This window comes from Emiliania huxleyi, assembly GCF_000372725.1.
Source record: "Emiliania huxleyi CCMP1516 unplaced genomic scaffold EMIHUscaffold_220, whole genome shotgun sequence".
Lineage (NCBI taxonomy): Eukaryota > Haptophyta > Isochrysidales > Noelaerhabdaceae > Emiliania > Emiliania huxleyi.
The window spans coordinates 30,069-58,038 of record NW_005200416.1 but is presented as its reverse complement, the minus strand read 5'-3'; the positions used below and the strand labels follow the sequence as shown (position 1 = coordinate 58,038).

Genomic DNA, 27,970 nt, shown 5'->3' with positions numbered 1-27,970 from the left:
CCCGACCAGGGAAGCCGTTGGAGATAGGGGGGGACAGCGTCACAAAAGCTTCCATTTCGGGATGCGGCTGTAGCGGTGGCTGCTGGGGCGGCGACGGCGGCGGCGGTGGCGAGGGCCACGGAATAGGGGGCACCCAAGGCGGCACGGGCCGCAGAGGCGGCGAGAAGGGCGGTGGCGACGGCTCGGCGAGGGCGGAGGCAGAGGCGGCGTGGCGGCGCGTCGGCGGCGGTGAGAGCGGTGGGGAGGACGGTGGGGAGGGCGGTGGCGGTGGCGGCGGCGAGGCCAGTCGCGTGGGCGGCGGCGAGGCAGGTGGCGGGGCCGGAGGCGGCCCGGAGGGCGGCAGCGGCGGCGCGGCGGCAGCGGCGACGGGCGGGAGGGTGGGCCGGCGGGGGCGTTGGGCGAGGCGGCGGCGCGGGTGGCAGTGGCCGGGGCGGCGGTGCGGGTGGGCGGGAGGCGGCCGCCGACGGTGGCGGTGGCGGCCGGGCCATCGGCGGCGGGCGGCGCGGCGGGTGGGGCGGCAGCGGGGCACCAGGAGATGGTGCCGTGGGCAGCGCTGCGGGGAAGGGAGGAAGGAGCGGAGGGAGGGAGGAGGGGGGGGCGGCTCGCCTGCCGCCCTCGAGCCGCGACAGCCGGTGCCGTGGCCGGCCCGCCTTCGAACGTGAAGGGGGACGGCCTCATGCCGCCTCACCGCGCGACGCGGCGGCCGGCCGCCACCTCAAAGGAGGCCTCTCGCGCTCAAAATACGTGCGAGGCACCTGCCGAAGGGGGCGGGGTGGTCGGGCGGTCTAGGGGAAGGCGTCTCCGGTGGGTGGGCGCCGCTCCTACAGCGCGCGGGGCGGGGAGGCCGACTGCGGCGGTGATACGGTCGCGCGCGCGGGGCGTGGAGGGCCAGGGAGGTGGAATCCGGGGCGGCGGAACCTTCCGATTTTTTGCGGCTTTAATTAGCCCGAGGCTGGCCGGAGAGGATTGACGTATTCGATTCTTGTTTTTCCGTTGCTCCAGCCGGCCAGCCGTGCCTACGGCGAGTAAAGGAGCGTCAGACCCGGTCCGATCTCGCGCTCCAGCGGGAACGCCGAGCGCCTCGGACGCCAAGCGGAAACGGCGTTCCGAGGCGGGGCGCGGTGGCGATCGCCGGTCGGCGCCTTCGCGGCCGGCCGGCCCGGTGGGTTGCCACGGCACATGCGCCGCGCGCCGTCGCCAGGCCCCGCCGCCGCCCCGCCAGAGCAGCGGCGAGATGGGAGGCGGTCGGCGGGTGACATCGGCTCTTCAGCGAGCTTTCAGCTCACTTTGACGACGCTAGGAAAATCAATTCGTGGAATCCAGTCCGAGATGCAGTGAGGCGGAGCCTACCCTGCTGGGGGACAAGGTGCAGATCGGGACGCCTCGTCGCCGCCTTCGGCTCGCTCGTCGTCGACTCGCCGCTCTCGCACTTGACCACCCCGCAGGCTCTGACAGCGTTCTGACATCGTTCTGAAACAGCGTTCTGACCGCGTTCTGACAGTGTTCTGAAGCCGTTCTGAGTGTTGAGTTGTTTTGTTCCGTTCTGACAGCTTTCCGACACGGTAATTTACCGGTAATTAACAGTTATGAGTAAAGACTCACACCATCTGATCTGAATGGAGGAGACTGTGGAGAGCGATGTCAGTGTTGGTTACAGCAGAAAGATTCCTTAATTCTCTCCACCGCTACAAAAAGTCCGGTGCGTGGTGGGGAACCGACATCTCATGGCCCCACCACGACGCCGAGACCGGCCCATGCAAACCTGCTTAGTCGCCGGGTGTGAGAGAAGCGCGGCGCGAGGGCAGCACAGCGCGTGAGTACGGCTCGGCCTTCAGCTCTCACGCAACACCCCCGACCATCACGAATCGGGATGCCCCGCTACGGACGCGACGGCTCCGATCAAAGCCTGCCGCGCAGCCCGTGTGCTAGCGCGTATGGCACGAGAGGTAGGTGAGGCGGGGCCAGCCTTGCGGGCGGCGGAGGCTGCGATAGCAGCAGCAGCAGCGCCCACGCGTGTCCTCGCGGCAGTGACATGCGAAACCACGATCTCGCGCAGCGGGCCGAGGCGCAGAGTCCCTATAGTGCGTCACAGGAGAGCGCTGGAAGTGAGAGTGCTCCACCGTCGCCCGACGCGGGGGCAGGAAGACGCACTAGGGAGGCCCGGTGGTGGTGGCGGAGTGGGTAGCGGCGGCGGAGCGACTCCCGCCCCCGTGGCGTAGTTTCGGTGGTGGTAGAGCGCGAGGAGGAGGATGGTGGTGAGGAGGGGAAGCCATCTTTGGAGCTCGCAGAGGAGCGGACGCAGATAGCGGGCAAGCGCTTGCTCGGAGCAAGAGACTTGCGCTGACGTTGGCCGCCGTTCCCTCGCCGGTGCGATCGGCTCACAAACATCAGCCATCTCGACTTGCGTCTCCGCCGCTGCCGCCGCTGCTGCCCTCGCCACCGCCGTCGCCACTGTCGCCTTCGCCGCAGCTGCCGCCGCCGCCTGCGCCGCCTCGTCTTTCTCCTGCGCCGCCGCCGCCGCCGCCGCCCTCGCCACCGCCGTCGCCACTGTCGCCTTCGCCGCAGCTGCCGCCGCCGCCTGCTCCGCCTCGTCTTTCTCCTGCGCCGCCGCGGCGTTGCTTGCTACCGCCGCCGCCGCCGCCCTCGCCACCGCCGTCGCCACTGTCGCCTTCGCCGCAGCTGCCGCCGCCGCCTGCTCCGCCTCGTCTTTCTCCTGCGCCGCCGCGGCGTTGCTTGCTACCGCCGCCGCCGCCGCCCTCGCCACCGCCGTCGCCACTGTCGCCTTCGCCGCAGCTGCCGCCGCCGCCTGCTCCGCCTCGTCTTTCTCCTGCGCCGCCGCCGCCGCCGCCGCCCTCGCCACCGCCGTCGCCACTGTCGCCTTCGCCGCAGCTGCCGCCGCCGCCTGCTCCGCCTCGTCTTTCTCCTGCGCCGGCGCCGCCGCCGCCGCCCTCGCCACCGCCCTTGCCACTGTCGCCTCCGCCGCAGGTGCCGCCGCCGCTTGGTCCGCCTCATTTGACACAGGCTCCACTCTCTGCTGTTGCCGCCACATCTCCCTCCATCGTCGCCACTGCCGCCACTCCCACCACCACAAACCGGCAGCGTCTGCGCGCCTAGGAGGTGTCAACGAGGTCACCACCGACTCGAGGCATTTGGCCGCTGGCTCCATGGTGTGGTAGGGGCGAGTTGGGCGACGGCTGCGCGGAGTTTCTTTTTGCAAAGGCTAGATCTTCAGGGTTTGTCCATTGCTCTTCCACGGACGAAAAATCTCAGGTGGGGCTCTCCTGCTCCTCACAAAAGGAACGGTGCTCCCAGGGTGCCGCAAAATTCTTTTTACTCGCCCGTGTACGCCGAGCCAAAAGAGCTCCGCGGCGCCACCCGGCGCCCGCCCCGGCGGTTCACGCGCTACGCGTCGCTTACCGAGGCTCAGCCCATTGTGTGTGTATATGCTCGTTGGCCTCGCGCTCGCTCACTCGGCCGGCTCCGGCCTCCGGCCTACGCGCCTCGGTCGCGCTGCGGTCTCCGCGCTCGCCTCGTCGTACGGTGGCGAGACGGCGCCCACCTTTGACAACGAGTGGGAGCACGAGATGGCCGGCGCGGAGAAGCTGGCCAAGCACGTCCCGGCGTGGGCGGCAGAGATCATGCTCGACGAGGCAGCGGGCGCCGAGTACGAGGCGGAGCAGGCGCGCGCGCGCGCCGAGGCGCACGTGCTCGTCGAGGGGCGCGAGTGGGGCGACGGCGGCGGCGCGGGCGGCGATGGCGGCGACGGCGAGGCGTTTGGGAGCGGCGCGTTCACTCCCGCGGAGATCGGCGACGACTACGGCGCGCCGCTCGAGGCGGTGCTTGCGAAGCTGCTGGATCTGGGCGTGCCGGAGCGAGACTTAAGGTCGGGGAGAGCCCCCCCTCATTTGGAGGCGGCGCGGCGTCCTTCTTTTTTACCGGGCGTCTTTCGTTTTTAGGCCGGAGCGGCCCCTCTCGGAGGCGTGCACCGCGGCGCAGGCGTCGGGGCAGCGGACACCGCTCACCGACACCGCGCAGCTCTCGCAACCGCACGCAGACACTCCGCACGACAGCACACTCCGCGCCCGCACACTTCCGCACACACCACACAGACACTGCGCACACACCGCGCCCGCACACGCTTCTTCCAGCTGGCGCTCGCGGCCCCCCCCGTCCGCGAGGCTTGCCCGTTCTTTGCACTGAAGCCAGAGGAAGTTGTGGCGACCATCTATCGCCGCGCGCGGCGCACGCCAACTGAGATCTGGCTCCGCCACCTCCTTCTCACGCGGCCCGCCGCGCGCGCCCACTCTCTTGTGGCCACCACCTTGGGACACACACACACACACACACACACACACACACACACACACACACACACACACACACACACACACACACACACACACACACACACACACACACACACACACACACACCACACTCTCTCCCTCCCTCCCTCCCTCCCTCCCTCCCTCCCTCCCTCCCGCTCACCGCAGGTTGCCAGCCTGGTGCACTACCTGCAGGGCGGCGGCCCGGTCGAGCCCGCCAGCCCGCCACGTCTTCTCTCCTGCACAGCGCGCCTCTCTGCCGCCTCTAGGCTGCGGCCGGGTCAAGCTGCGCGAGATCGCCCGAGATACCCCCGAGATGACCCGAGATTGGCCGAGATTTAGGCTGCGACCCGATCGAGCTGCGCGAGGGGCTGGCCGACGAGTCGATCGGCGAGCGTACACGAGATTGTCCGAGAGTTGTCCGAGAGTGCCCGAGGTTGAAACGAGATGTCGCCGCGGACGGAGCCCTTCTCTGAACCGTCTCTGAACCTTCTTGGCACCGTTTCGGAACCGTCTCTGCCCCCTCCCCTAATACCTTCCCTCGCCTCATCTCAGGCGAGCTAGCCTCCGAGCTGGCATGTATTAGTTAATATTAATCAGTACTTAATTAATACGTGATAGGCGAGCTAGCCTCGGAGCTGTCAATTATTAAGTATCGATTTAATTAATGATTGTTCATGCGTGATAGGCGAGCTAGCCTCGGAGCTGGGCGTGCCGCACGAGGCCGTGCTCGAGCTCGCTCGGCGAGATCTCGCCGAGATGCCGCCGAGATACCGCCGAGATAGTCTCGCCCAGATTTCGCCGCGATCTCGCCGAGCTGCCGCCGAGATACCGCCGAGATCTCGCGAAGGCCATCGCGGTTACACAACGCCAGCACACACTCTCTCCCGCCACGCCGCTCAAGCCCCGGCCTCTGCTCGGGCAATCTCGGGTAATCTCGGCTGATCTCGGCTGATCCCGCCACGCCGCTCAAGCCCCGGCCTCTGCTCGGGCAATCTCGGGTAATCTCGGCTGATCTCGGCTGATCCCGCCAGGCGGCTCAAGCTGCGGCATCTGCTCGGGTAATCTCGGGTAATCTCGGCTGATCTCGGCTGATCCCGCCAGGCGGCTCAAGCTCCGGCCGCTGCTCGGCGCGGCGACGCTGCTGCCCCGCAACGAGCTCGCGCTGCTGCGGAACGAGTGCGTTCGCGGCGCGCGCTGAGGGCGAAGGGCGGCGCGTTTCGCGGCTGCGGCTGCATTGCGGGACCCTGTCCCACGTGAGTTCCTCTCCCGCCGCGGCTGCGTGCGCCGTGTGTGAGGTGTGAGCACGATCGAGACCTCCAGTGCAAAAGTGCGACAACTTCGAACTTGTAATCGGTGCTGGTCTGCTGGCGACGTTTCTAGACGAAATCGCACAACAACTAGAACTCCAGAGAAGAGGCGCGGATTGCGACGGCACACACCTGACGAGCCCGCGCTGACCTCCGACTTCGCTTCGGCCCAGCGCTGGTGAGGTGGTGAGCGCGGCGTGATCCGTCACACGCGTGGGCCGTGGCCTCGCCCTCGGCAGTGATCGCCCGCGGCGACCATGGCCTGCCACGACCACACCTTCAGCCGCACCCGGCGGCTTCGCCCTTCCACGCGGCGTCGCGGCGCCCGCCACCATCACGCGCGTCCATGCTTAGCCACCATAGTCCCCGCCACCGGCTTGCCATGCATCATCATGTTCGCGCCGGCGGCCTTGTCGTGGCCCGTCATCATCAGCCCCCCCGTCGCGATCCGCGAGCCGTGGCCGGTGTCCTTGGTCTCCGCCTTGGAGGCTTGTTGAAAGCCAACTACAGAGTGCCCGTTCGCGGCGGCGGTGGCGCCTGCCGCTGCATGATGACCGGTGGCAGCGAAGAAAGCGGTTCCCTTGTGGCGACCGCGTGCCAGGCGTTCGCCCGTCGCCATGCTGGCACGCGGGTCTAGAGCTGCGCCGACCGCGATGAAGGCGAGGAGGAGGAGGAGCGCAGCCGCGCACAGCCGTGAGGCGGCGGCAGGGCGTGCAGGGCTAGGCTCGGGGGTCGCAATCATGGCGACGGGCGAACTCTGGGTTGCGTAGCTCTTTGTGTTGCGATGCTTCCTGGCGAGAGAGTGCTGGGCTTTCCGGCCCACACTCGGCTCTTGAGGCATTTATCGGCATTAATATGCCGTAGGGACACACAGCAAGGAGAGTAGTGTCTACGCGCGCACACGCCCGAGTGCCAATTTGGCTACGGGTTAGGGTTGCGTTGTCCTAACGCCTCCGTCCGTCCTGGACGGGCGTTGGCGCGTGCATAACGACACAGTCTACACGGATGACGCGCGGTTTGCTTACCAAGGCAATGCGGAAACCGCCATCGACGGCGTCAAATGTGGAAGGATGCACTGTGTTCAGCCCCACGATGATGCCACCGGGGCGATCCCTGACGACCAGGACTTCCCCTCCGAGTGTTATGGTCTGAGCAACCGTGCCTATAATCATTTCAGCTGTGTGTGCCACGCGTTCCCTCCAGGCAGTGCCCCCCCTCCATCTCCACCGCCACTCTGAGGGGAGAGGGGGAATGCACACGAGGGCAGCGGGGGAATGCACACGGGAGTGATACGTGATACGCACAAACGGACGGTCCCTTGTCGCATTCACACACTCCATGGTTGTACACTGGTGTGCCTTGTCTGTTGTGTGATCTTGCGTGTGCGAGAGAGCTCATTCGTCATTGTAAAACTCTTCTCATATGGTGCAGGGGGTCGGGAGGGCCGAGTCGTGCGTCTCTCGAGGTGCGTCTTCGCGATTGGTTGTCAGGTGGAGATGGCGGGGCGGGGCGGAGCGAGGGTGGGGATGTTGGGGTGTGGAGTGGAAGCCGTCGCCCGCGCCTTTTTTGTTGTGTCCGCCGATAACGATTGGGGTGGGGGCCCCAACTCGTGGTAGGCCACTAGTTTATCGTAGGGTACTCACGGATACCTCTCCTGAGTCCCTCTCGTGTGCCCTCGCGCACATCGCATGCGGTCTTCACTCAGCCTCCGCTGCTGTGAACACCCTTGGCCCTTGCTCCTCATGCGCGGCGCTCTCGCTGCGCTCTCTCCCTGCTCATGGGACCTGATGCCGCGCCACCTCTGTGGCCGCTCCATCCTCTCTGACGGCGCCAGCCCTCCGGCTGCGCCATCTCTCTTTGGTTGGCACAGAATCTGTGTCTGCGCCATTCTTGCTGTCGCTGGCGACTGTTTCTGGGCAGCAGTACACGATGGGCGGCGGCCTCGTCTGCCGCGCTTGTGGCGCTCTCGTGGTCGCCTCAGCTCTGCCACGACGGCCTCGTACACCTGGCGGCCAGGGGCGGTGGCCCCACAGCCCACTCTTGGTGCTGCTGTTGCATCACGTCTCGTGGCGTGCTTCTCCTTTCTCTCTGGACCCGCCGGCGATAAGCTCTGCTGTCATGTTGCTCTGGGAGATCTCTATCCAAGGCAGCACTCCGGCACTTGCTCCGCCCGTGCAGCGGCGCGTGCTGCTCTTCGAGTGAGCCTCGTCTCGCTCTCTTTGTCTGCTCAAGCCTCGCCTCGTTCGCCCTCGTGGGCGGCGTGGCGGGCGGCTGTCTCTGCTGCCGCCTCGAGTGAGCCTCGTCTCGCTCTTCGTCTACTCGAGCCTCGTCTCGTGTGCCGCCTCTTGGGCGGCGAGGCGGGCTGCTGTCTCTGCCGCCGCCTCGAGTGAGCCTCGTCTCGCTCTTCGTCTACTCGAGCCTCGCCTCGTCTGCCGCCTCGTGGGCGGCGTGGCGGGCGGGCGGCTGTCTCTGCCGCCGCCTCGAGTGAGCCTCGTCTCGCTCTTCGTCTACTCGAGCCTCGTCTCGTGTGCCGCCTCTTGGGCGGCGTGGCGTGGCGGACGGCTGTCTCTGCCGCCGCCTCGAGTGAGCCTCGTCTCGCTCTTCGTCTACTCGAGCCTCGTCTCGTGTGCCGCCTCGTGGGCGGCGTGGCGTGGCGGGCGGCTGTCTCTGCCGCCGCCTCGAGTGAGCCTCGTCGCGCTCTTCGTCTACTCGAGCCTCGTCTCGTGTGCCGCCTCGTGGGCGGCGTGGCGTGGCGGGCGGCTGTCTCTGCCGCCGCCTCGAGTGAGCCTCGTCTCGCTCTTTGTCTGCTCGAGCCTCGTCTCGTGGGCCGCCTCGTGGGCGGCGTGGCGTGGCGGGCGGCTGTCTCTGCCGCCGCCTCGAGTGAGCCTCGTCTCGCTCTTTGTCTACTCGAGCCTCGTCTCGTGTGCCGCCTCGTGGGCGGCGTGGCGTGGCGGGCGGCTGTCTCTGCTGCCGCCTTGAGTGAGCCTCGTCTCGCTCTTCGTCTACTCGAGCCTCGTCTCGTGTGCCGCCTCGTGGGGCGGTGTGGCGTGGCGGGCGGCTGTCTCTGCCGCCGCCTCGAGTGAGCCTCGTCTCGTTATTCGTCTACTCGAGCCTCGTCTCGTGTGCCGCCTCGTGGGGCGGTGTGGCGTGGCGGGCGGCTGTCTCTGCCGCCGCCTCGAGTGAGCCTCGTCTCGCTCTTCGTCTACTCGAGCCTCGTCTCGTGTGCCGCCTCGTGGGGCGGTGTGGCGTGGCGGGCGGCTGTCTCTGCCGCCGCCTCGAGTGAGCCTCGTCTCGCTCTTCGTCTACTCGAGCCTCGCCTCGTGTGCCGCCTCTTGGGCGGCGTGGTGGGCGGCCGTCTCTGCTGCCGCCTCGTGTGAGCCTCGTCCCGCTCTTCGTCTACTCGAGCCTCGCCTCGTATGCCGCTTGTGGGGAGCGTGGCGTGGCGGGCGGCCGTCTCTGCCGCCTTGAGTGAGCCTCGTCTCGCTCTTCGTCTACTCGAGCCTCGTCTCGTGTGCCGCCTCGTGGGCGGCGTGGCGGGCGGCTGTCTCTGCCGCCGCCTCGAGTGAGCCTCGTCTCGCTCTTCGTCTACTCGAGCCTCGCCTCGTATGCCGCTTGTGGGGAGCGTGGCGTGGCGTGGCGGGCGGCTGTCTCTGCCGCCGCCTCGAGTGAGCCTCGTCTCGCTCTTCGTCTACTCGAGCCTCGCCTCGTATGCCGCTTGTGGGGAGCGTGGCGTGGCGGGCGGCTGTCTCTGCCGCCGCCTCGTGTGAGCCTCGTCTCGCTCTTCGTCTACTCGAGCCTCGTCTCGTGTGCCGCCTCGTGGGCGGCGTGGCGTGGCGGGCTGCTGTCTCTGCCTCCGCCTCGAGTGAGCCTCGTCTCGCTCTTCGTCTACTCGAGCCTCGTCTCGTGTGCCGCCTCGTGGGCGGCGTGGCGTGGCGGGCTGCTGTCTCTGCCGCCGCCTCGAGTGAGCCTCGTCTCGCTCTTCGTCTACTCGAGCCTCGCCTCGTATGCCGCTTGTGGGGGGCGTGGCGTGGCGGGCTGCTGTCTCTGCCGCCGCCTCGAGTGAGCCTCGTCTCGCTCTTCGTCTACTCGAGCCTCGTCTCGTGTGCCGCCTCGTGGGCGGCGTGGCGGGCGGCTGTCTCTGCCGCCGCCTCGAGTGAGCCTCGTCTCGCTCTTCGTCTACTCGAGCCTCGTCTCGTGTGCCGCCTCGTGGGGCGGCGTGGCGTGGCGGGCGGCTGTCTCTGCCGCCGCCTCGAGTGAGCCTCGTCTCGTTATTCGTCTACTCGAGCCTCGTCTCGTGTGCCGCCTCGTGGGCGGCGTGGCGTGGCGGGCGGCTGTCTCTGCCGCCGCCTCGAGTGAGCCTCGTCTCGCTCTTCGTCTACTCGAGCCTCGCCTCGTATGCCGCCTCGTGGGCGGCGTGGCGTGGCGGGCGGCTGTCTCTGCCGCCGCCTCGTGTGAGTCGCGTCTCGCTCTTCGTCTACTCGAGCCTCGTCTCGTGTGCGCCTCGTGGGCGGCGTGGCGTGGCGGGCGGCTGTCTGTGCCGCCGCCTCGAGTGAGCCTCGTCTCGCTCTTCGTCTACTCGAGCCTCGCCTCGTGTGCCGCCTCGTGGGGCGGCGTGGCGGGCGGCTGTCTCTGCCACCGCCTCGAGTGAGCCTCGTCTCGCTCTTCGTCTACTCGAGCCTCGTCTCGTGTGCCGCCTCGTGGGCGGCGTGGCGGGCGGCTGTCTCTGCCGCCGCCTCGAGTGAGCCTCGTCTCGCTCTTCGTCTACTCGAGCCTCGTCTCGTGTGCCGCCTCGTGGGGCGGTGTGGCGTGGCGGGCGGCTGTCTCTGCCGCCGCCTCGAGTGAGCCTCGTCTCGTTATTCGTCTACTCGAGCCTCGTCTCGTGTGCCGCCTCTTGGGCGGCGTGGCGGGCGGCTGTCTCTGCCGCCGCCTCGAGTGAGCCTCGTCTCGCTCTTCGTCTACTCGAGCCTCGTCTCGTGTGCCGCCTCGTGGGGCGGTGTGGCGTGGCGGGCGGCTGTCTCTGCCGCCGCCTCGAGTGAGCCTCGTCTCGTTATTCGTCTACTCGAGCCTCGTCTCGTGTGCCGCCTCGTGGGGCGGTGTGGCGTGGCGGGCGGCTGTCTCTGCCGCCGCCTCGAGTGAGCCTCGTCTCGCTCTTCGTCTACTCGAGCCTCGTCTCGTGTGCCGCCTCGTGGGGCGGTGTGGCGTGGCGGGCGGCTGTCTCTGCCGCCGCCTCGAGTGAGCCTCGTCTCGCTCTTCGTCTACTCGAGCCTCGTCTCGTGTGCCGCCTCTTGGGCGGCGTGGCGGGCGGCTGTCTCTGCCGCCGCCTCGAGTGAGCCTCGTCTCGCTCTTCGTCTACTCGAGCCTCGCCTCGTATGCCGCTTGTGGGGAGCGTGGCGTGGCGGGCGGCTGTCTCTGCCGCCGCCTCGGGTGAGCCACGTCTCGCTCTTCGTCTACTCGAGCCTCGTCTCGTGTGCGCCTCGTGCGGCGGTGTGGCGTGGCGGGCGGCTGTCTCTGCCTCCGCCTCGTGTGAGTCGCGTCTCGCTCTTCGTCTACTCGAGCCTCGCCTCGTGTGCCGCCTCGTGGGCGGCGCGGCGTGGTGGGCGGCCGTCTCTGCTGCCGCCTCGAGTGAGCCTCGTCTCGCTCTTCGTCTACTCGAGCCTCGCCTCGTATGCCGCTTGTGGGGAGCGTGGCGTGGCGGGCGGCCGTCTCTGCCGCCACCTCGTGTGAGCCTCGTCTCGCTCTTCGTCTACTCGAGCCTCGTCTCGTGTGCCGCCTCGTGGGCGGCGTGGCGGGCGGCTGCCTCTGCCGCCGCCTCGAGTGAGCCTCGTCTCGCTCTTCGCCTACTCGAGCCTCGCCTCGTATGCCGCTTGTGGGGAGCGTGGCGTGGCGGGCGGCTGTCTCTGCCGCCGCCTCGTGTGAGTCTCGTCTCGCTCTTCGTCTACTCGAGCCTCGCCTCGTGTGCCGCCTCGTGGGCGGCGCGGCGTGGTGGGCGGCCGTCTCTGCTGCCGCCTCGAGTGAGCCTCGTCTCGCTCTTCGTCTACTCGAGCCTCGCCTCGTATGCCGCTTGTGGGGAGCGTGGCGTGGCGGGCGGCCGTCTCTGCCGCCACCTCGTGTGAGCCTCGTCTCGCTCTTCGTCTACTCGAGCCTCGTCTCGTGTGCCGCCTCGTGGGCGGCGTGGCGGGCGGCTGCCTCTGCCGCCGCCTCGAGTGAGCCTCGTCTCGCTCTTCGCCTACTCGAGCCTCGCCTCGTATGCCGCTTGTGGGGAGCGTGGCGTGGCGGGCGGCTGTCTCTGCCGCCGCCTCGAGTGAGCCTCGTCTCGCTCTTCGTCTACTCGAGCCTCGTCTCGTGCGTCGCCTCGTCGGCGGCGTGGCGTGGCGGGCGGCTGTCTGTGCCGCCGCCTCGAGTGCGCCTCGTCTCGCTCTTCGTCTACTCGAGCCTCGCCTCGTGTGCCGCCTCGTGGGGCGGCGTGGCGGGCGGCTGTCTCTGCCGCCGCCTCGAGTGAGCCTCGTCTCGCCCTTCGTCTACTCGAGCCTCGTCTCGTGTGCCGCCTCGTGGGCAGCGTGGCGTGGCGGGCGGCTGTCTCTGCCGCCGCCTCGAGTGAGCCTCGTCTCGCTCTTCGTCTACTCGAGCCTCGTCTCGTGTGCCGCCTCGTGGGCGGCGTGGCGTGAATGTAGGCTTCACGCTGGGGTCGCTCCTCGTCACGAGCGCATCTGCCCCTCTTCTGGCTTCATTGGGATGCGAGGTCCGTCTGCACCCGCTCCCTCCACTCTGCGTTGGGATGTCAGGTACTGCGTAGCTCTTCCGTTGTGGAGGCACGCGACTCCAGACTGACCCTTTACGCGCCAATGTATCACACCTCACGGTGCTGATGCTTGGTTCATGTGGAGAAGCCGAGATAAACTAGTCCGCCGATAACGATTGGGGTGGGGGCCCCAACTCGTGGTAGGCCACTAGTTTATCGTAGGGTACTCACGGATACCTCTCCTGAGTCCCTCTCGTGTGCCCTCGCGCACATCGCATGCGGTCTTCACTCAGCCTCCGCTGCTGTGAACACCAAACTTGCACTTCAGCTGGCGCGCGCTTTCGCCGCCTACTTTCGCGAGCGCGCTTGGCCCTTGCTCCTCATGCGCGGCGCTCTCGCTGCGCTCTCTCCCTGCTCATGGGACCTGATGCCGCGCCACCTCTGTGGCCGCTCCATCCTCTCTGACGGCGCCAGCCCTCCGGCTGCGCCATCTCTCTTTGGTTCCCACCCACCCTCTCCTTGGTGGCATGCTAAGCTCTCACGCTATCATGGGATCCACCGTGGCTCTCACGGCGAAGTCAGCTCGAGCCTCTGCTCGCGTAATGGGTCCTGTCGTCGGCCCATCTTACCTCTCCCCCCTCTTTATGCGGGGGAGACTCCCGCGTCGTTTACGCGGCGGTAGGTGCTCCACGTGTGGTGAGCTCCACCTCTCTCTCTACTTGGTCTGAGGTGCGAACCCTTACGGCGCCGCGGCCGGCTGCAGGACGTTGAGGTTACCTCCGGACCTGCAGTTCGTCCAAGCTGTTTGAGTCCCAACCCTCCGCCTTTAGTGGCAAGACCCCGGGGGATGTCAGGTACTGCGTAGCTCTTCCGTTGTGGAGGCACGCGACTCCAGACTGACCCTTTACGCGCCAATGTATCACACCTCACGGTGCTGATGCTTGGTTCATGTGGAGAAGCCGAGATAAACTAGTGTAATTGTGAAATTCTGAATGTGCGATTTCTTTTTCGCACAGAGGGCACGCGAGGTACGACCGTGCCCGGCCGTGCTATTAAAGCGACTCGGCTCTCTAACAGGCTGCAGCCCAGAGCCACACGGAGTCTACGCGCATCGCTTGTGCATAGCCTCGACCAATCTCCTGTTCACGGTGCAACCGTGAACAAAGAGCTTCTTCGAACCGTTACAAACACGACGCGAGCCGCCCAGCAGGGAGCCTGGGCGACTCGCTTTGACCTCCCCCCCCGCCCCACAGTGCGCCAGCGGCGCATTTGGGATGGACACCACACGTCGTCACACCGAGCAGCTCTCTGTCAACGGAAATTTCTCAGTTCTGATGCGTCATCCGGATGGAGCAACTGGCTTTGCTTAGATTGGGAGTCCTTTTGCTATGTGCTCTACGCGGGGAACTATGCCTCTTTTAGCCTCATCCTGCAGGCGATAGCCCAGCCCGCGTGCAGCGGTGGCGGCGACACTTGCAACACGAGCACGCCTCGCTTCGGCGCGCTCGATCCTTCACAACGGGCCGCCCGCAAGGACGCGTGTGCGGCCCTCTCTACTCGGCCTGTGCCACGGCACGGGTCGTTCTAGTCATGCAGCCGCCCCGGCGATCGTGCTCGGGGCGTATCTCAGCACTCACCGCGCGAGACGCGTGGCGTGCCACACAAACCAGTAAACAGCAACCGTCGCTGCTGCGACTCGAATGCTTCAAACGCGCACCTGTGCTTGCGCACGGCGTGCTCTACACGAGCCCCCCGGCCGCACGAGCGTGCGGGCGGCTCGAATCCACCCTTCCCCCGCCCTAGCCACTGTTGGCTGGGCGGTGGGCGCCGTCCGCCTTGCGGCGGCGGCGACACTTGCAACACGAGCACACCTCGCTTCGGCGCGCTCGACCCTTCACAACGGGCCGCCCGCAAGGACGCGTGTGCGGCCCTCTCTACTCGACCTGTGCCACGGCGCGGGTCGTTCTAGTCATGCAGCCGCCCCGGCGATCGTGCTCGGGGCGTATCTCAGCACTCACCGCGCGAGACGCGTGGCGTGCCACAAACCAGTAAGCAGCAGCCTCCGCTGCTGCGACTCGAATGCTTCAAACGCGCACCTGTGCTTGCGCACGGCGTGCTCTACACGAGCCTCCCTACCGCACGAGCGTGCGGGCGGCTCGAATCCACCTTTCCCCGCCCTAGCCACTGTTGGCTGGGCGGTGGGCGCCGTCCGCCTTGCGGCGGCTGCGACACTTGCAACACGAGCACACCTCGCTTCGGCGCGCTCGACCCTTCACAACGGGCCGCCCGCAAGGACGCGTGTGCGGCCCTCTCTACTCGACCTGTGCCACGGCGCGGGTCGTTCTAGTCATGCAGCCGCCCCGGCGATCGTGCTCGGGGCGTATCTCAGCACTCACCGCGCGAGACGCGTGGCGTGCCACAAACCAGTAAGCAGCAGCCTTCGCTGCTGCGACTCGAATGCTTCAAACGCGCACCTGTGCTTGCGCACGGCGTGCTCTACACGAGCCTCCCGGCCACACGAGCGTGCGGGCGGCTCGAATCCACCCTTCCCCCGGCCTAGCCACTGTTGGCTGGGCGGTGGGCGCCGTCCGCCTTGCGGCGGCGGCGACACTTGCAACACGAGCACACCTCGCTCCGGTGTGCTCGATCCTTCACAACGGGCCGCCCGCAAGGACGCGTGTGCGGCCCTCTCTACTCGACCTGTGCCACGGCACGGGTCGTTCTAGTCATGCAGCCGCCCCGGCGATCGTGCTCGGGGCGTATCTCATCACTCACCGCGCGAGATGCGTGGCGTGCCACAAACCAGTAAACAGCAGCCTTCGCTGCTGCGACTCGAATGCTTCAAACGCGCACCTGTGCTTGCGCACGGCGTGCTCTACACGAGCCTCCCGGCCACACGAGCGTGCGGGCGGCTCGAATCCACCCTTCCCCCGCCCTAGCCACTGTTGGCTGGGCGGTGGGCGCCGTCCGCCTTGCGGCGGCGGCGACACTTGCAACACGAGCACACCTCGCTCCGGTGTGCTCGATCCTTCACAACGGGCCGCCCGCAAGGACGCGTGTGCGGCCCTCTCTACTCGACCTGTGCCACGGCACGGGTCGTTCTAGTCATGCAGCCGCCCCGGCGATCGTGCTCGGTGCGTATCTCAGCACTCACCGCGCGAGATGCGTGGCGTGCCACAAACCAGTAAACAGCAGCCTCCGCTGCTGCGACTCGAATGCTTCAAACGCGCACCTGTGCTTGCGCACGGCGTGCCCTACACGAGCCTCCCTACCGCACGAGCGTGCGGGCGGCTCGAATCCACCCTTCCCCGCCCTAGCCACTGTTGGCTGGGCGGTGGGCGCCGTCCGCCTTGCGGCGGCTGCGACACTTGCAACACGAGCACACCTCGCTTCGGCGCGCTCGACCCTTCACAACGGGCCGCCCGCAAGGACGCGTGTGCGGCCCTCTCTACTCGACCTGTGCCACGGCGCGGGTCGTTCTAGTCATGCAGCCGCCCCGGCGATCGTGCTCGGGGCGTATCTCAGCACTCACCGCGCGAGACGCGTGGCGTGCCACAAACCAGTAAGCAGCAGCCTCCGCTGCTGCGACTCGAATGCTTCAAACGCGCACCTGTGCTTGCGCACGGCGTGCTCTACACGAGCCTCCCTACCGCACGAGCGTGCGGGCGGCTCGAATCCACCTTTCCCCGCCCTAGCCACTGTTGGCTGGGCGGTGGGCGCCGTCCGCCTTGCGGCGGCGGCGACACTTGCAACACGAGCACACCTCGCTTCGGCGCGCTCGACCCTTCACAACGGGCCGCCCGCAAGGACGCGTGTGCGGCCCTCTCTACTCGACCTGTGCCACGGCACGGGTCGTTCTAGTCATGCAGCCGCCCCGGCGATCGTGCTCGGGGCGTATCTCAGCACTCACCGCGCGAGACGCGTGGAGTGCCACACAAACCAGTAAACAGCAGCCTCCGCTGCTGCGACTCGAATGCTTCAAACGCGCACCTGTGCTTGCGCACGGCGTGCTCTACACGAGCCTCCCTACCGCACGAGCGTGCGGGCGGCTCGAATCCACCCTTCCCCCGGCCTAGCCACTGTTGGCTGGGCGGCGGGCGCCGTCCGCCTTGCGGCGGCGGCGACACTTGCAACACGAGCACACCTCGCTTCGGCGCGCTCGACCCTTCACAACGGGCCGCCCGCAAGGACGCGTGTGCGGCCCTCTCTACTCGACCTGTGCCACGGCACGGGTCGTTCTAGTCATGCAGCCGCCCCGGCGATCGTGCTCGGGGCGTATCTCAGCACTCACCGCGCGAGACGCGTGGAGTGCCACACAAACCAGTAAGCAGCAGCCTTCGCTACTGCGACTCGAATGCTTCAAACGCGCACCTGTGCTTGCGCACGGCGTGCTCTACACGAGCCTCCCGGCCACACGAGCGTGCGGGCGGCTCGAATCCACCCTTCCCCCGCCCTAGCCACTGTTGGCTGGGCGGTGGGTGCCGTCCGCCTTGCGGCGGCGGCGACACTTGCAACACGAGCACACCTCGCTTCGGCGCGCTCGACCCTTCACAACGGGCCGCCCGCAAGGACGCGTGTGCGGCCCTCTCTACTCGGCCTGTGCCACGGCACGAGTCGTTCTAGTCATGCAGCCGCCCCGGCGATCGTGCTCGGGGCGTATCTCAGCACTCACCGCGCGAGACGCGTGGCGTGCCACAAACCAGTAAGCAGCAGCCTCCGCTGCTGCGACTCGAATGCTTCAAACGCGCACCTGTGCTTGCGCACGGCGTGCTCTACACGAGCCTCCCTACCGCACGAGCGTGCGGGCGGCTCGAATTCACCTTTCCCCCGGCGGCGGCGGCGACACTTGCAACACGAGCACACCTCGCTTCGGCGCGCTCGACCCTTCACAACGGGCCGCCCGCAAGGACGCGTGTGCGGCCCTCTCTACTCGACCTGTGCCACGGCACGGGTCGTTCTAGTCATGCAGCCGCCCCGGCGATCGTGCTCGGGGCGTATCTCAGCACTCACCGCGCGAGACGCGTGGAGTGCCACACAAACCAGTAAACAGCAGCCTCCGCTGCTGCGACTCGAATGCTTCAAACGCGCACCTGTGCTTGCGCACGGCGTGCTCTACACGAGCCTCCCTACCGCACGAGCGTGCGGGCGGCTCGAATTCACCTTTCCCCGCCCTACCGACTGTTGGCTGGGCGGTGGGCGCCGTCCGCCTTGCGGCGGCGGCGACACTTGCAACACGAGCACACCTCGCTTCGGCGCGCTCGACCCTTCACAACGGGCCGCCCGCAAGGACGCGTGTGCGGCCCTCTCTACTCGACCTGTGCCACGGCACGGGTCGTTCTAGTCATGCAGCCGCCCCGGCGATCGTGCTCGGGGCGTATCTCAGCACTCACCGCGCGAGACGCGTGGCGTGCCACAAACCAGTAAGCAGCAGCCTCCGCTGCTGCGACTCGAATGCTTCAAACGCGCACCTGTGCTTGCGCAAGGCGTGCTCTACACAAGCCTCCCTACCGCACGAGCGTGCGGGCGGCTCGAATCCACCCTTCCCCCGCCCTAGCCACTGTTGGCTGGGCGGCGGGCGCCGTCCGCCTTGCGGCGGCGGCGACACTTGCAACACGAGCACACCTCGCTTCGGTGTGCTCGATCCTTCACAACGGGCCGCCCGCAAGGACGCGTGTGCGGCCCTCTCTACTCGACCTGTGCCACGGCGCGGGTCGTTCTAGTCATGCAGCCGCCCCGGCGATCGTGCTCGGGGCGTATCTCAGCACTCACCGCGCGAGATGCGTGGCGTGCCACAAACCAGTAAACAGCAGCCTTCGCTGCTGCGACTCGAATGCTTCAAACGCGCACCTGTGCTTGCGCACGGCGTGCTCTACACGAGCCTCCCGGCCACACGAGCGTGCGGGCGGCTCGAATCCACCCTTCCCCCGGCCTAGCCACTGTTGGCTGGGCGGTGGGCGCCGTCCGCCTTGCGGCGGCGGCGACACTTGCAACACGAGCACACCTCGCTTCGGCGCGCTCGACCCTTCACAACGGGCCGCCCGCAAGGACGCGTGTGCGGCCCTCTCTACTCGACCTGTGCCACGGCACGGGTCGTTCTAGTCATGCAGCCGCCCCGGCGATCGTGCTCGGGGCGTATCTCAGCACTCACCGCGCGAGACGCGTGGAGTGCCACACAAACCAGTAAGCAGCAGCCTTCGCTGCTGCGACTCGAATGCTTCAAACGCGCACCTGTGCTTGCGCACGGCGTGCTCTACACGAGCCTCCCTACCACACGAGCGTGCGGGCGGCTCGAATCCACCCTTCCCCCGCCCTAGCCACTGTTGGCTGGGCGGTGGGCGCCGTCCGCCTTGCGGCGGCGGCGACACTTGCAACACGAGCACACCTCGCTTCGGTGTGCTCGATCCTTCACAACGGGCCGCCCGCAAGGACGCGTGTGCGGCCCTCTCTACTCGACCTGTGCCACGGCACGGGTCGTTCTAGTCATGCAGCCGCCCCGGCGATCGTGCTCGGTGCGTATCTCAGCACTCACCGCGCGAGATGCGTGGCGTGCCACAAACCAGTAAGCAGCAGCCTTCGCTGCTGCGACTCCATGCTTCAAACGCGCACCTGTGCTTGCGCACGGCGTGCTCTACACAAGCCTCCCTACCGCACGAGCGTGCGGGCGGCTCGAATCCACCCTTCCCCCGCCCTAGCCACTGTTGGCTGGGCGGCGGGCGCCGTCCGCCTTGTTGCGGCGGCGACACTTGCAACACGAGCACACCTCGCTTCGGCGCGCTCGATCCTTCACAACGGGCCGCCCGCAAGGACGCGTGTGCGGCCCTCTCTACTCGACCTGTGCCACGGCACGGGTCGTTCTAGTCATGCAGCCGCCCCGGCGATCGTGCTCGGGGCGTATCTCAGCACTCACCGCGCGAGACGCGTGGCGTGCCACAAACCAGTAAGCAGCAGCCTCCGCTGCTGCGACTCGAATGCTTCAAACGCGCACCTGTGCTTGCGCACGGCGTGCCCTACACGAGCCCCCGACCGCACGAGCGTGCGGGCGGCTCGAATCCACCCTTCCCCCGCCCTAGCCACTGTTGGCTGGGCGGTGGGCGCCGTCCGCCTTGCGGCGACGGCGACACTTGCAACACGAGCACACCTCGCTTCGGCGCGCTCGACCCTTCACAACGGGCCGCCCGCAAGGACGCGTGTGCGGCCCTCTCTACTCGACCTGTGCCACGTCACGGGTCGTTCTAGTCATGCAGCCGCCCCGGCGATCGTGCTCGGGGCGTATCTCAGCACTCACCGCGCGAGACGCGTGGCGTGCCACAAACCAGTAAACAGCAGCCTTCGCTGCTGCGACTCGAATGCTTCAAACGCGCACCTGTGCTTGCGCACGGCGTGCTTTACACGAGCCTCCCTACCGCACGAGCGTGCGGGCGGCTCGAATCCACCCTTCCCCCGCCCTAGCCACTGTTGGCTGGGCGGCGGGCGCCGTCCGCCTTGCGGCGGCGGCGACACTTGAAGCGGTCGCGGCGCGTATGCGTCGTACTGTTAGGGCGGCCGGGCCCGAAGACGGCCCGGCCAGGCTCTGCATAAGGCCATCTTCGCCACAACGCGTGGCATTGGTCCAACTACGGCAACCCACAGCGAGGGGGGCCGCTTAGGCGACCTTGCTCACATCAGCTGCATATGCTTCAGTGGTGCAAGGAGGAGTGGAGAGGGACCTTTGACGGTGTCTGGCCCATGCGGGTTGGCACGTACCTAGTTGTGCGCATATGCGTACGCGACCGCTTTGGAGCGCGGGGCGGCGGCGTCCATAGATATCGACGCCGCCGTCGCCGCGCATCATGACGAGTTCGCATTCCCCATGTGACCCTCTATACCTCACCTTCGAGACAAGCCAGGGTTCAACCCAATGGACCTAGTGTGGCGTCGAGGCCCGCACTGTCTGGACATGCGGGCCGCGGCTGACAGAACGGCGGGCTAGGCATTGAGCGCGCAGGAGTTTTAATCTATACACACATTCTATCCTGCTGCACTTGGGGTGGGACGACGGGGGTAGACCGTGCTGTTGCTGTGAACAGCTGGGGCACGCGCCTTATCTGGCCCGGCCCCTTGGGGACTTGCGGCTCGGGTGCGACCTCTAACCGCGGGTCGCAGACCGTGCTCTCGGTGTCCGATGACATGGCGCCTCTTCACGATCAGCACGCCAGTCTGTTCACACCTCTCTTCTGTTCACTTCACGGAGTGACAGGGGTTCGTTACCCAGTTTAAGAAAGGCTTCAAGAAAACACACACACAGAAAAACACCCTCATTTACAAACGACCGGAGCCAGCGCGCTTGTGGCTTCCACTCACAAGCACGCTTTTCCACGTCTCCGTCCCCGCTCTACCTAAGGCTTGCCGCTCGAACCAATGGCGGTGGGGACGGAGGTGTCGCCTCCGTCCCCGCCGTGGAGGCAGCGCCTCTCTCCCCGCTCGACCTATAGCGGTCGGCGGACTCGAGTTCGAGTGGGGACGGCGGCTCATATTGCTAAATATAAAATTCCCCCACCCGGGTGGGGGAACATAAAAATACCTCAGGGTGCTGTGCGGGTGTGAATACAAGAGCGCTGCGCTGAGAACGAGCAGCTCACCCCCTCAGTGGCTAGCTGGTGTACGCGGCGCGTTCCTGCTGTACATCCTAGCCGCTGCACATGCTTGGCTCGTTCCTGGCCATCTTCATGCATGCATCTGCTGGTACGGTGACGCAACCTCCGTCTGCTCACCACCTCAATCACGTGGGTGGGCGTCGGCGAGTGGTCACTCGGCGCTACGACACGACGAATGCGCGTAGAGGGTGAAAGACAGCCGCTGTCAGTGGCTTCGTGAAAAGGTCGGCCACTTGCCCCTGCGTTCGGATGTGGGTGAGCCTAACGCGCTTCGTATCCTTCACTTGCTCGCGCAGGAAGGCGATCTGAGTCGCCACATGTCGCATGCGTTTCGAGGAGGTGTTGCCCTCGCTAAGGAGCACAGCCGCCCTATTGTCGCAGAAGAGCGGCATTGTGCATCCGAGGTCCGACTTATTGCCCTTGTAGTCGGGTAGGTCCTCGGCCATGAACTTGATGGTGTCCGAGACCGCGATGGCCGCTTGTGTGGCCTTGGTCGCAATGGCATACTCGCCTTCGGACGATGAGGTGGGCGTGGACTTAAGGCGTCCAGCGTGTGCAGAGACAGGCCCATTGCACACAAAAATCACGTATCCCGCCTGAGGCTTTTCCCCGCCATGAGAGGTGTCCGAGAAGATGATCGGCACGAACCTGTCGTAGTCGAAGCTGGCTAAGTCGGCATGCTCTACGATGTGATCGGCGAGGTTGCCATCCGCCTCGCGGCGATAGGTGATCGTCTTGTCCCTGGTCTTGTCCAGGTAAGCGAGGACGCCAAGGGCAACGTTGAAATGGCGCTCCCCGCCCCCCTTTAGGAACTTTGAGAGCATCGAGTAGGCGTAGCCAATGTCTGGTCGGGAGATGTTGGCCAACCACCCTATCTTGCCAACAATTTCGGCGTATCGTGGGTGCATCATCTCACCCTCTTCGAGGTGGGTGAGATTGGTGATGTCGTCGTTGCACGGTACGGCGCGCTTACTGGGGCGGGGGTCGTCGCCCAGGAACTCCTTGACGGTATCTTGAATGAAGAGCTTTTGGTGAAAGCTAACGGTGCCTTGCTCTAGGTCCTGCTCGACGGCAGAACCGAACACCCAGGTAAGTGGGCCATTGTCGCGCAATGTGAATCGCTCTTGGAGCATGCTCACAAACGCATCGCGAAAGTCTTGGTTGGAGCAGGCGATCACGATGTCGTCAACGTACACGACGAAGAGCAGGGTGTTGCCGCCTTTGGAGTACCGCCACAGGCACGGGTCAACGACGCACTGGATGGCGTTGATGGAGAGTAGGAACGACCGGAGCGTCTCTTCCCAGAGTGCTCCGCTCTGCTTCAGACCGTAGATGGCCTTGACCAATCGTAGTCCACGCTCGGGACGCCCCCTCTTGCGCGTGTGATCACCAGTGTATTTGAAGGTGTAGTCGAATCCGTCACCCTCAAAGTGCCATCCGGCAGGAAAGCGCATGTAGATCTGGACGCCCCCTTCGATGTAGCCGTTGAGGTAAGCCGTCTTGATGTCAAGACTCGTAAGGGCGAGGTCGTTGCCTGCGGCTATCGCCATAAGTAGCCGCAGCGTCTCATATCGAACCGTGTTGCTGAACGTGTTGAAGTAATGTTCGCCCAGCCGCTGCATGAAGCCTCGAGCGCAGACGCGCGTCTTCCAGCGGTCTGGGCGGCCGTTCTCATCACGTTTGACATCTCGCACAACTGTTGGGTCGATGACATGGACGCCAGCGGGGATGTCCTCTACGGAGAACGTCTTATTTTGTTGGAGTGCCGTTAGTTCCTCAGTGTATGACGGCATCCATTTCTCTTTGTCAGGGCCCGTTAGGGCAGACTTGCAGCTTGGGGGGATGCCGACCGTGTATGTGACGTCGGGGTCATCGCCTCGTAACATCTTCTGCTTGGTGATGAACTGCTCGATCGCTTCCTCGTCACCGTCTTCGAGAGCCTCACTGAGCTCCTCGAAGTCTGTCCTGTGCATGCGCATTGTATGCGTCATGTTCGCAGTCACGAGCTGCGCGCCGTCCACCCCCTCAGCCGAGGCTTGGGGTGTAGGCTGCTGGCTGTCATGGCGCCCAGCGACGCTCGCCCAAGTCACGTCAGTACCTTTGGGCCCTCCGGGCACAGCGGTCACCCTGGGCGGTGGAACCGGAGTTGCCCAGGTGACATCGTCCCCGGAGGCGCCACCCCCTGGAACAGCTGTCACCCAGGTTGGTGGAAGTGTCGGGTTAGACGACGGGCTGTTGACGGGGCCACCCTTGATGGCGTTGTTGCGAGCGCGCTTGGATATCTTCTTGAGCTGCTTGCTTTTGCCGCCGACTAGCACCCCCTCTGTGGGAAGGCCCCGCGAGGGTGCAGTGGTGCTCCCAGCGTCGGCTCCATCAGCGCTCGCGTCGATTATCGATTGCGCTGTGCCAAAGACAGCGTCGTCGGCGTTCGGGATGGTCGTGTCGTACGCCGTCCAGTATGTTTCTGGGTACATCCTCTCGGCGACGCGTATTTGCACGCTAGAGCTCCGACCGGCAGGTGCTGAAGCAGCCGCAGTAGCGCTCCTTCAGGTTTGCCGCGCATTCGGCGGGGCAAAAGCACTTGAACTGCCGGTGCGTCGAAAAAATCGCGATGGCCGACATTTTGGCGTCATCTCGAACCTCGGGGCACGCGTGGCACAGGCGCTCGAAGAGGACGCCCGATCCGATCGGGATGTCGGCGAGCTCGTTCAGCCAGGCCGAGTTGTGGCCAAGGAATGGCGACTTGGGGCACTCGGCCTTCTTCTTGGCGTCCCATCCGCCGCTACCAAGCTGCTGCACTTGGGGTGGGACGACGGGGGTAGACCGTGCTGTTGCTGTGAACAGCTGGGGCACGCGCCTTATCTGGCCCGGCCCCTTGGGGACTTGCGGCTCGGGTGCGACCTCTAACCGCGGGTCGCAGACCGTGCTCTCGGTGTCCGATGACATGGCGCCTCTTCACGATCAGCACGCCAGTCTGTTCACACCTCTCTTCTGTTCACTTCACGGAGTGACAGGGGTTCGTTACCCAGTTTAAGAAAGGCTTCAAGAAAACACACACACAGAAAAACACCCTCATTTACAAACGACCGGAGCCAGCGCGCTTGTGGCTTCCACTCACAAGCACGCTTTTCCACGTCTCCGTCCCCGCTCTACCTAAGGCTTGCCGCTCGAACCAATGGCGGTGGGGACGGAGGTGTCGCCTCCGTCCCCGCCGTGGAGGCAGCGCCTCTCTCCCCGCTCGACCTATAGCGGTCGGCGGACTCGAGTTCGAGTGGGGACGGCGGCTCATATTGCTAAATATAAAATTCCCCCACCCGGGTGGGGGAACATAAAAATACCTCAGGGTGCTGTGCGGGTGTGAATACAAGAGCGCTGCGCGCTGAGAACGAGCAGCTATCTACACATGTGTCAATGCGGGTGGTCGATGTCCCGCCTCCGCGCCTACATCGCCCTCGGCTCCAACCTTGGCCGCCGCGCCGCCAACATCCGTGCGGCGGTCCGGCAGCTATCGCGCGAGTTTGAGCTCGAGGCCACCGCGTCGCTCTATGAGACGGCTCCAGCTTATGTCGACGACCAGCCTCCCTTCCTCAACACGGTCGCCGCGGTGCGCGCGAGCTGCTCGCCGCGCGAGCTGCTGGCAACGCTCAAGCGCATCGAGGTGGAGGTGGGGCGCCTTCCCTCAGCTCGCTGGGGCCCTCGCGCCATCGACCTCGACCTCGTCCTTTACGGCGACCTGCAGCACTCGGACGCGTCGAGCGGCGACGCGGCGCCGAGCCTTCCGCTCGAGCTCCCGCACCCGCGCATGGGAGAGCGGCGCTTTGTCCTCGAACCGCTCGCCGAGATCGACCCGGCAGCGCGCCACCCGCGATCCGGCGCCACCGCCGCCGCGATGCTCGCGGCGCTGCCGCCGGAGGACGCGGCGCCGCTGCAGCGGGTCTGCCCGCTCGGGTCGGACGACGACGAGGGGCTCGTGCGGTGGGGTCGGCGCACGCTGCTGATGGGCGTCCTCAACGTCACGCCCGACTCGTTCTCTGACGGAGGCCGCTTCGACTCTGCCGCCGCCGCCACAGCGCACGCCCTCGAGCTCGAGGCTGCGGGCGCAGACATAATCGACGTCGGCGCCGTGTCGACGCGGCCGGGCGCGGTGGCCGTCTCGCCGGAGGAGGAGCTGCGCCGCGCCGCGCCCGTGGTGCAAGCCCTCCACGCCTCGCCGCTCCGTGCCCCAATCTCTGTCGACACGAGCTGCGCCGCCGTCGCCGCCGAGCTGGCTGCGCTCGGCGCGCGCGTCGTCAACGACGTGAGCGGCGGGGCGATGGACCGCGAGATGCTGCCGACGGTCGCGCGGCTCGGCCTGCCCGCCGTGCTGATGCACATGCGTGGGGACCCCGCCACGATGGCCTCGCACGCGCGGTACGACGACGTCGTGGCTGACGTGAGGAGCGAGCTTGCGGGCCGGCTCGCGGCGGCGCAGGCGGCGGGCGTGCCGAAGTGGGACCTGATAGGCGACCCGGGCATCGGCTTTGCGAAGACGGCGCCGCAGAGCCTCGCCCTCCTCCGCTCTCTCCACCGCTTTGGCCTCTCCTCCGCCTCTGCCGCCGCCGCCGCGTCGGACGCCCTCGACTACCCGCTCCTGGTCGGCGTCTCGCGAAAGTCGTTCCTCGGCGCGGCGGTCGGTGTGGAGCTGCCGCCGCAGGAGCGCGCGTGGGCGACCGCCGCCGCGTGCGCCGCGTCGGTGCCGCACGCCGACATCCTGCGCGTGCACGACGTATCGCAGATGCGCCATGTGGCGGCCGTCGCCGACGCGATCCACCGAGGTGGCGGCGCTCCGCCGGCTTCCACCGACAACCGGTGAGCCTTGGCGGTTTACCGCGTGGGCTGGGGGGTGCACATGGTGAGTACGTTGAGACGCATGTGTTCGATGTGTTTTCTGAAAAGAGAACTGCGCGTTGGGCCACCCTGACCCTCCGCGCGCGCGCCTCTCTCCTGACACCTCCCACCTCCCACAGTCCCACGGGCACGGCCACGGGGCCGCTCGACCACAACCTTCCTCCAGCCTCCACGCCCGGTGACGCCGCCGCACCGCCACGCGCCAGCGCCACCGGCACGCGTTTTGTGTGTGTGGAAAAACGAAGAAGTCTTCATCACAGACCCGCGGCGGCGGGGTGCACACGTGAGACCAGCGTGCAGAGAGCAGAGAGTGGACTCGCGGCCCCCTTGCTGGCACACAGCGCACACACACGACACAGCGGCGACCCACACACGACACAGCGGCGACCCGCGGGGATGGCGGATGCGGGGGAGCGGATCGGCGCGAGAGTGTCCGGCCGGTGTTCAGCCGCCGAACGCGTCCTCGCCAAACTTGAGGGCGCGCAGCCTCTCCACCAGCGGCACGAGCCGCGGGTGCTCGACGTAGCCGTGGCAGAGATAGCAGTGGACCGACAGGTCCGCGAGGCTGGCTGCGGTGGCGTGGCCGGTCGCCCCGTGGTGCGCCAGGCTATGCGCGTTGAGGTAGCGGCCGCAGTTGACCTCGCCACACTGGAGGCAGACCCACTGCTCTGGCGACTCGCACCCGTGCGAGCAGACCGGCTGCGCCCCCGCGGCCGGAGCGTGCGTGCCTGCGCACAACAGGGCGGTCGCGTGACGAGGCGGTGCCCCCCCCCCCCCCCCCACCCCCCCCCACCCCCCCACCCGCCCCACGAGCCGCTCGGCGCTTCGGGCGGGGCGCTGTGCCTGGCCGGAGGAGCGACGCGTCGATGAGGGGGAGGGAGGGGTCGTCGAGGTGCGGGCAGTGCTTGAACTCGACGGCGCCACCGTGGTCCTCCTCCCCCCGATCAATCAGCCACTGCACCGCCGCGTTCAGGTCCGACTTGTCGCCGATCGAGTCCACCGCCGTCGCCGCCTTCTCAAGCGAGAAGCCAAACGCCTCGACAAGCGTGCGGACCTAGAAGGTTCCTAGAGGGCTCCTAGAAGGTTCCCAGAAGGTTCCCACGCCTCGGCAAGCGCGCGGACAGTCTGCGAGGCGTCCGCGTCAAAGTGCGTCACGGCGTCGCCTTCGCCGCCCGGAGCGACCCGCTTGCCCTTGCCCTTGCCCTCGCCGCCAGGAGCGGAGCCAGCCGGAGGCGAGGCGAGCGGCGCCAGAGAGGAGGCGCCGCCCGAGGAGGAGGAGGAGGAGGAGGAGCCGCCGCCGCCGCCGCCGCTGCCGCCGCCGCCGCCTGGTCCATCGCGCAGGTTGCCCCGCTCGTCCCGCACCTCGACCTCGCTGCCGTCCCAGAACTGGAGCACGTTGCGCACGCATGCGTCCACGTAGCGCTGGCTCGGCGGGCCGCGCCAGCTCGCGTCCACTTTGACGTACACCAGCGCGACTGCCGCCACCTCGGGCCCGCCCGCCTCGCGCTGGACGAGCACGACGACGTCCTGGCGGTGGTACACCGCGCCAGTGCGGCCGTATGGCGCGTCCGGGTTGGTCGCCTCGAAGGAGTCGAGCAGCTCAATCTCCGCCGAGTCGAGATCGACCACGCTTCCTCGAACCTCGTGGCCGGCGAGAGGCTGGACCGATGCAACCGCGCCGGCCCAGCGCTCGCTCCAGCCGCCGAAGACGCGCGATGCGTCCGGAAGACGGGCACGACACGACGTGAGGCCGCCGTTGCGGCAGCGGTCTCGCATCTGCTCGATGCCATTGCTGCCATAGCAAAAGACGGGGAAGCGCTCCCCAGAGGCAAGCGCCTCTGTCAGCCTCGAGTCGCACCAGCGGCCAGGCGTGAGCGCCATCAGCATCGACGGGGGGGTGGCGGCGCGTGGCACAGACGCTTCACGTCTTGAGGCTGCGGTCTCGGGCAGCGCCCAGGAGGGAAAAGAATTTTACCGGACGATGTTGTGCGTTCGTCATCATCTGTCTTGCGTCCACCCATACCGCGTTGGTACATACCCAGGACGCGGCAAGTAGTGGTCGAGCGAAAAGTGCGG

The 27,970-nt window shown here is 66.9% G+C and overlaps 6 protein-coding genes across 6 annotated transcripts; 3 read left to right on the top strand and 3 right to left on the bottom strand.

The window, feature by feature from the left end:
- Nucleotides 1-1,656: 1,656 nt before the first annotated feature.
- On the bottom strand, nucleotides 1,657-3,174 carry EMIHUDRAFT_366494 (hypothetical protein). Its single transcript, XM_005779983.1, has 2 exons — nucleotides 2,152-3,174; nucleotides 1,657-2,076 (listed from the first exon to the last, which is right to left on the bottom strand). The coding sequence occupies exons 1-2, from the start codon at nucleotides 3,047-3,049 to the stop codon at nucleotides 1,859-1,861; spliced, it is 1,116 nt and encodes a 371-aa protein (XP_005780040.1). The 5' UTR covers nucleotides 3,050-3,174; the 3' UTR covers nucleotides 1,657-1,858.
- A 269-nt stretch (nucleotides 3,175-3,443) lies between these two features.
- On the top strand, nucleotides 3,444-5,714 carry EMIHUDRAFT_457110 (hypothetical protein; the record flags this gene model as incomplete). Its single annotated transcript, XM_005779982.1, has 7 exons — nucleotides 3,444-3,704; nucleotides 3,804-3,883; nucleotides 3,957-3,998; nucleotides 4,502-4,554; nucleotides 4,668-4,715; nucleotides 5,014-5,071; nucleotides 5,293-5,714. 7 exons carry the CDS (start codon nucleotides 3,444-3,446, stop codon nucleotides 5,348-5,350), a joined length of 600 nt encoding a protein of 199 aa, XP_005780039.1. The 3' UTR covers nucleotides 5,351-5,714.
- A 1,343-nt stretch (nucleotides 5,715-7,057) lies between these two features.
- EMIHUDRAFT_235463 (hypothetical protein) lies at nucleotides 7,058-8,614 on the top strand (the record flags this gene model as incomplete). Its single annotated transcript, XM_005779981.1, has 3 exons — nucleotides 7,058-7,100; nucleotides 7,506-7,592; nucleotides 7,929-8,614. 3 exons carry the CDS (start codon nucleotides 7,058-7,060, stop codon nucleotides 8,612-8,614), a joined length of 816 nt encoding a protein of 271 aa, XP_005780038.1.
- Nucleotides 8,615-22,823: 14,209 nt separating this feature from the next.
- EMIHUDRAFT_235460 (hypothetical protein) lies at nucleotides 22,824-23,481 on the bottom strand (the record flags this gene model as incomplete). Its single annotated transcript, XM_005779980.1, has 2 exons — nucleotides 22,824-22,833; nucleotides 22,892-23,481. The coding sequence occupies 2 exons, from the start codon at nucleotides 23,479-23,481 to the stop codon at nucleotides 22,824-22,826; spliced, it is 600 nt and encodes a 199-aa protein (XP_005780037.1).
- A 950-nt stretch (nucleotides 23,482-24,431) lies between these two features.
- EMIHUDRAFT_235458 (putative folic acid synthesis protein) lies at nucleotides 24,432-25,859 on the top strand (the record flags this gene model as incomplete). The annotated part of the gene is made up of 1 exon (XM_005779979.1): nucleotides 24,432-25,859. One exon carries the CDS (start codon nucleotides 24,432-24,434, stop codon nucleotides 25,857-25,859), a length of 1,428 nt encoding a protein of 475 aa, XP_005780036.1.
- A 479-nt stretch (nucleotides 25,860-26,338) lies between these two features.
- On the bottom strand, nucleotides 26,339-27,781 carry EMIHUDRAFT_235457 (hypothetical protein; the record flags this gene model as incomplete). The annotated part of the gene is made up of 4 exons (XM_005779978.1): nucleotides 26,339-26,622; nucleotides 26,819-26,930; nucleotides 27,017-27,097; nucleotides 27,257-27,781. The coding sequence occupies 4 exons, from the start codon at nucleotides 27,779-27,781 to the stop codon at nucleotides 26,339-26,341; spliced, it is 1,002 nt and encodes a 333-aa protein (XP_005780035.1).
- Nucleotides 27,782-27,970: the final 189 nt, after the last annotated feature.

Excerpts from the sequence above, each read along its gene's own strand:
- EMIHUDRAFT_366494 (XM_005779983.1), bottom strand. The coding sequence starts at position 3,049 with ATGTGGCGGCAACAGCAGAGAGTGGAGCCTGTGTCAAATGAGGCGGAC. Across the intron at positions 2,077-2,151 it reads ACCACCACCGGGCCTCCCTA|GGACTCTGCGCCTCGGCCCG; the intron begins GTGCGTCTTCCT and ends GACGCACTATAG.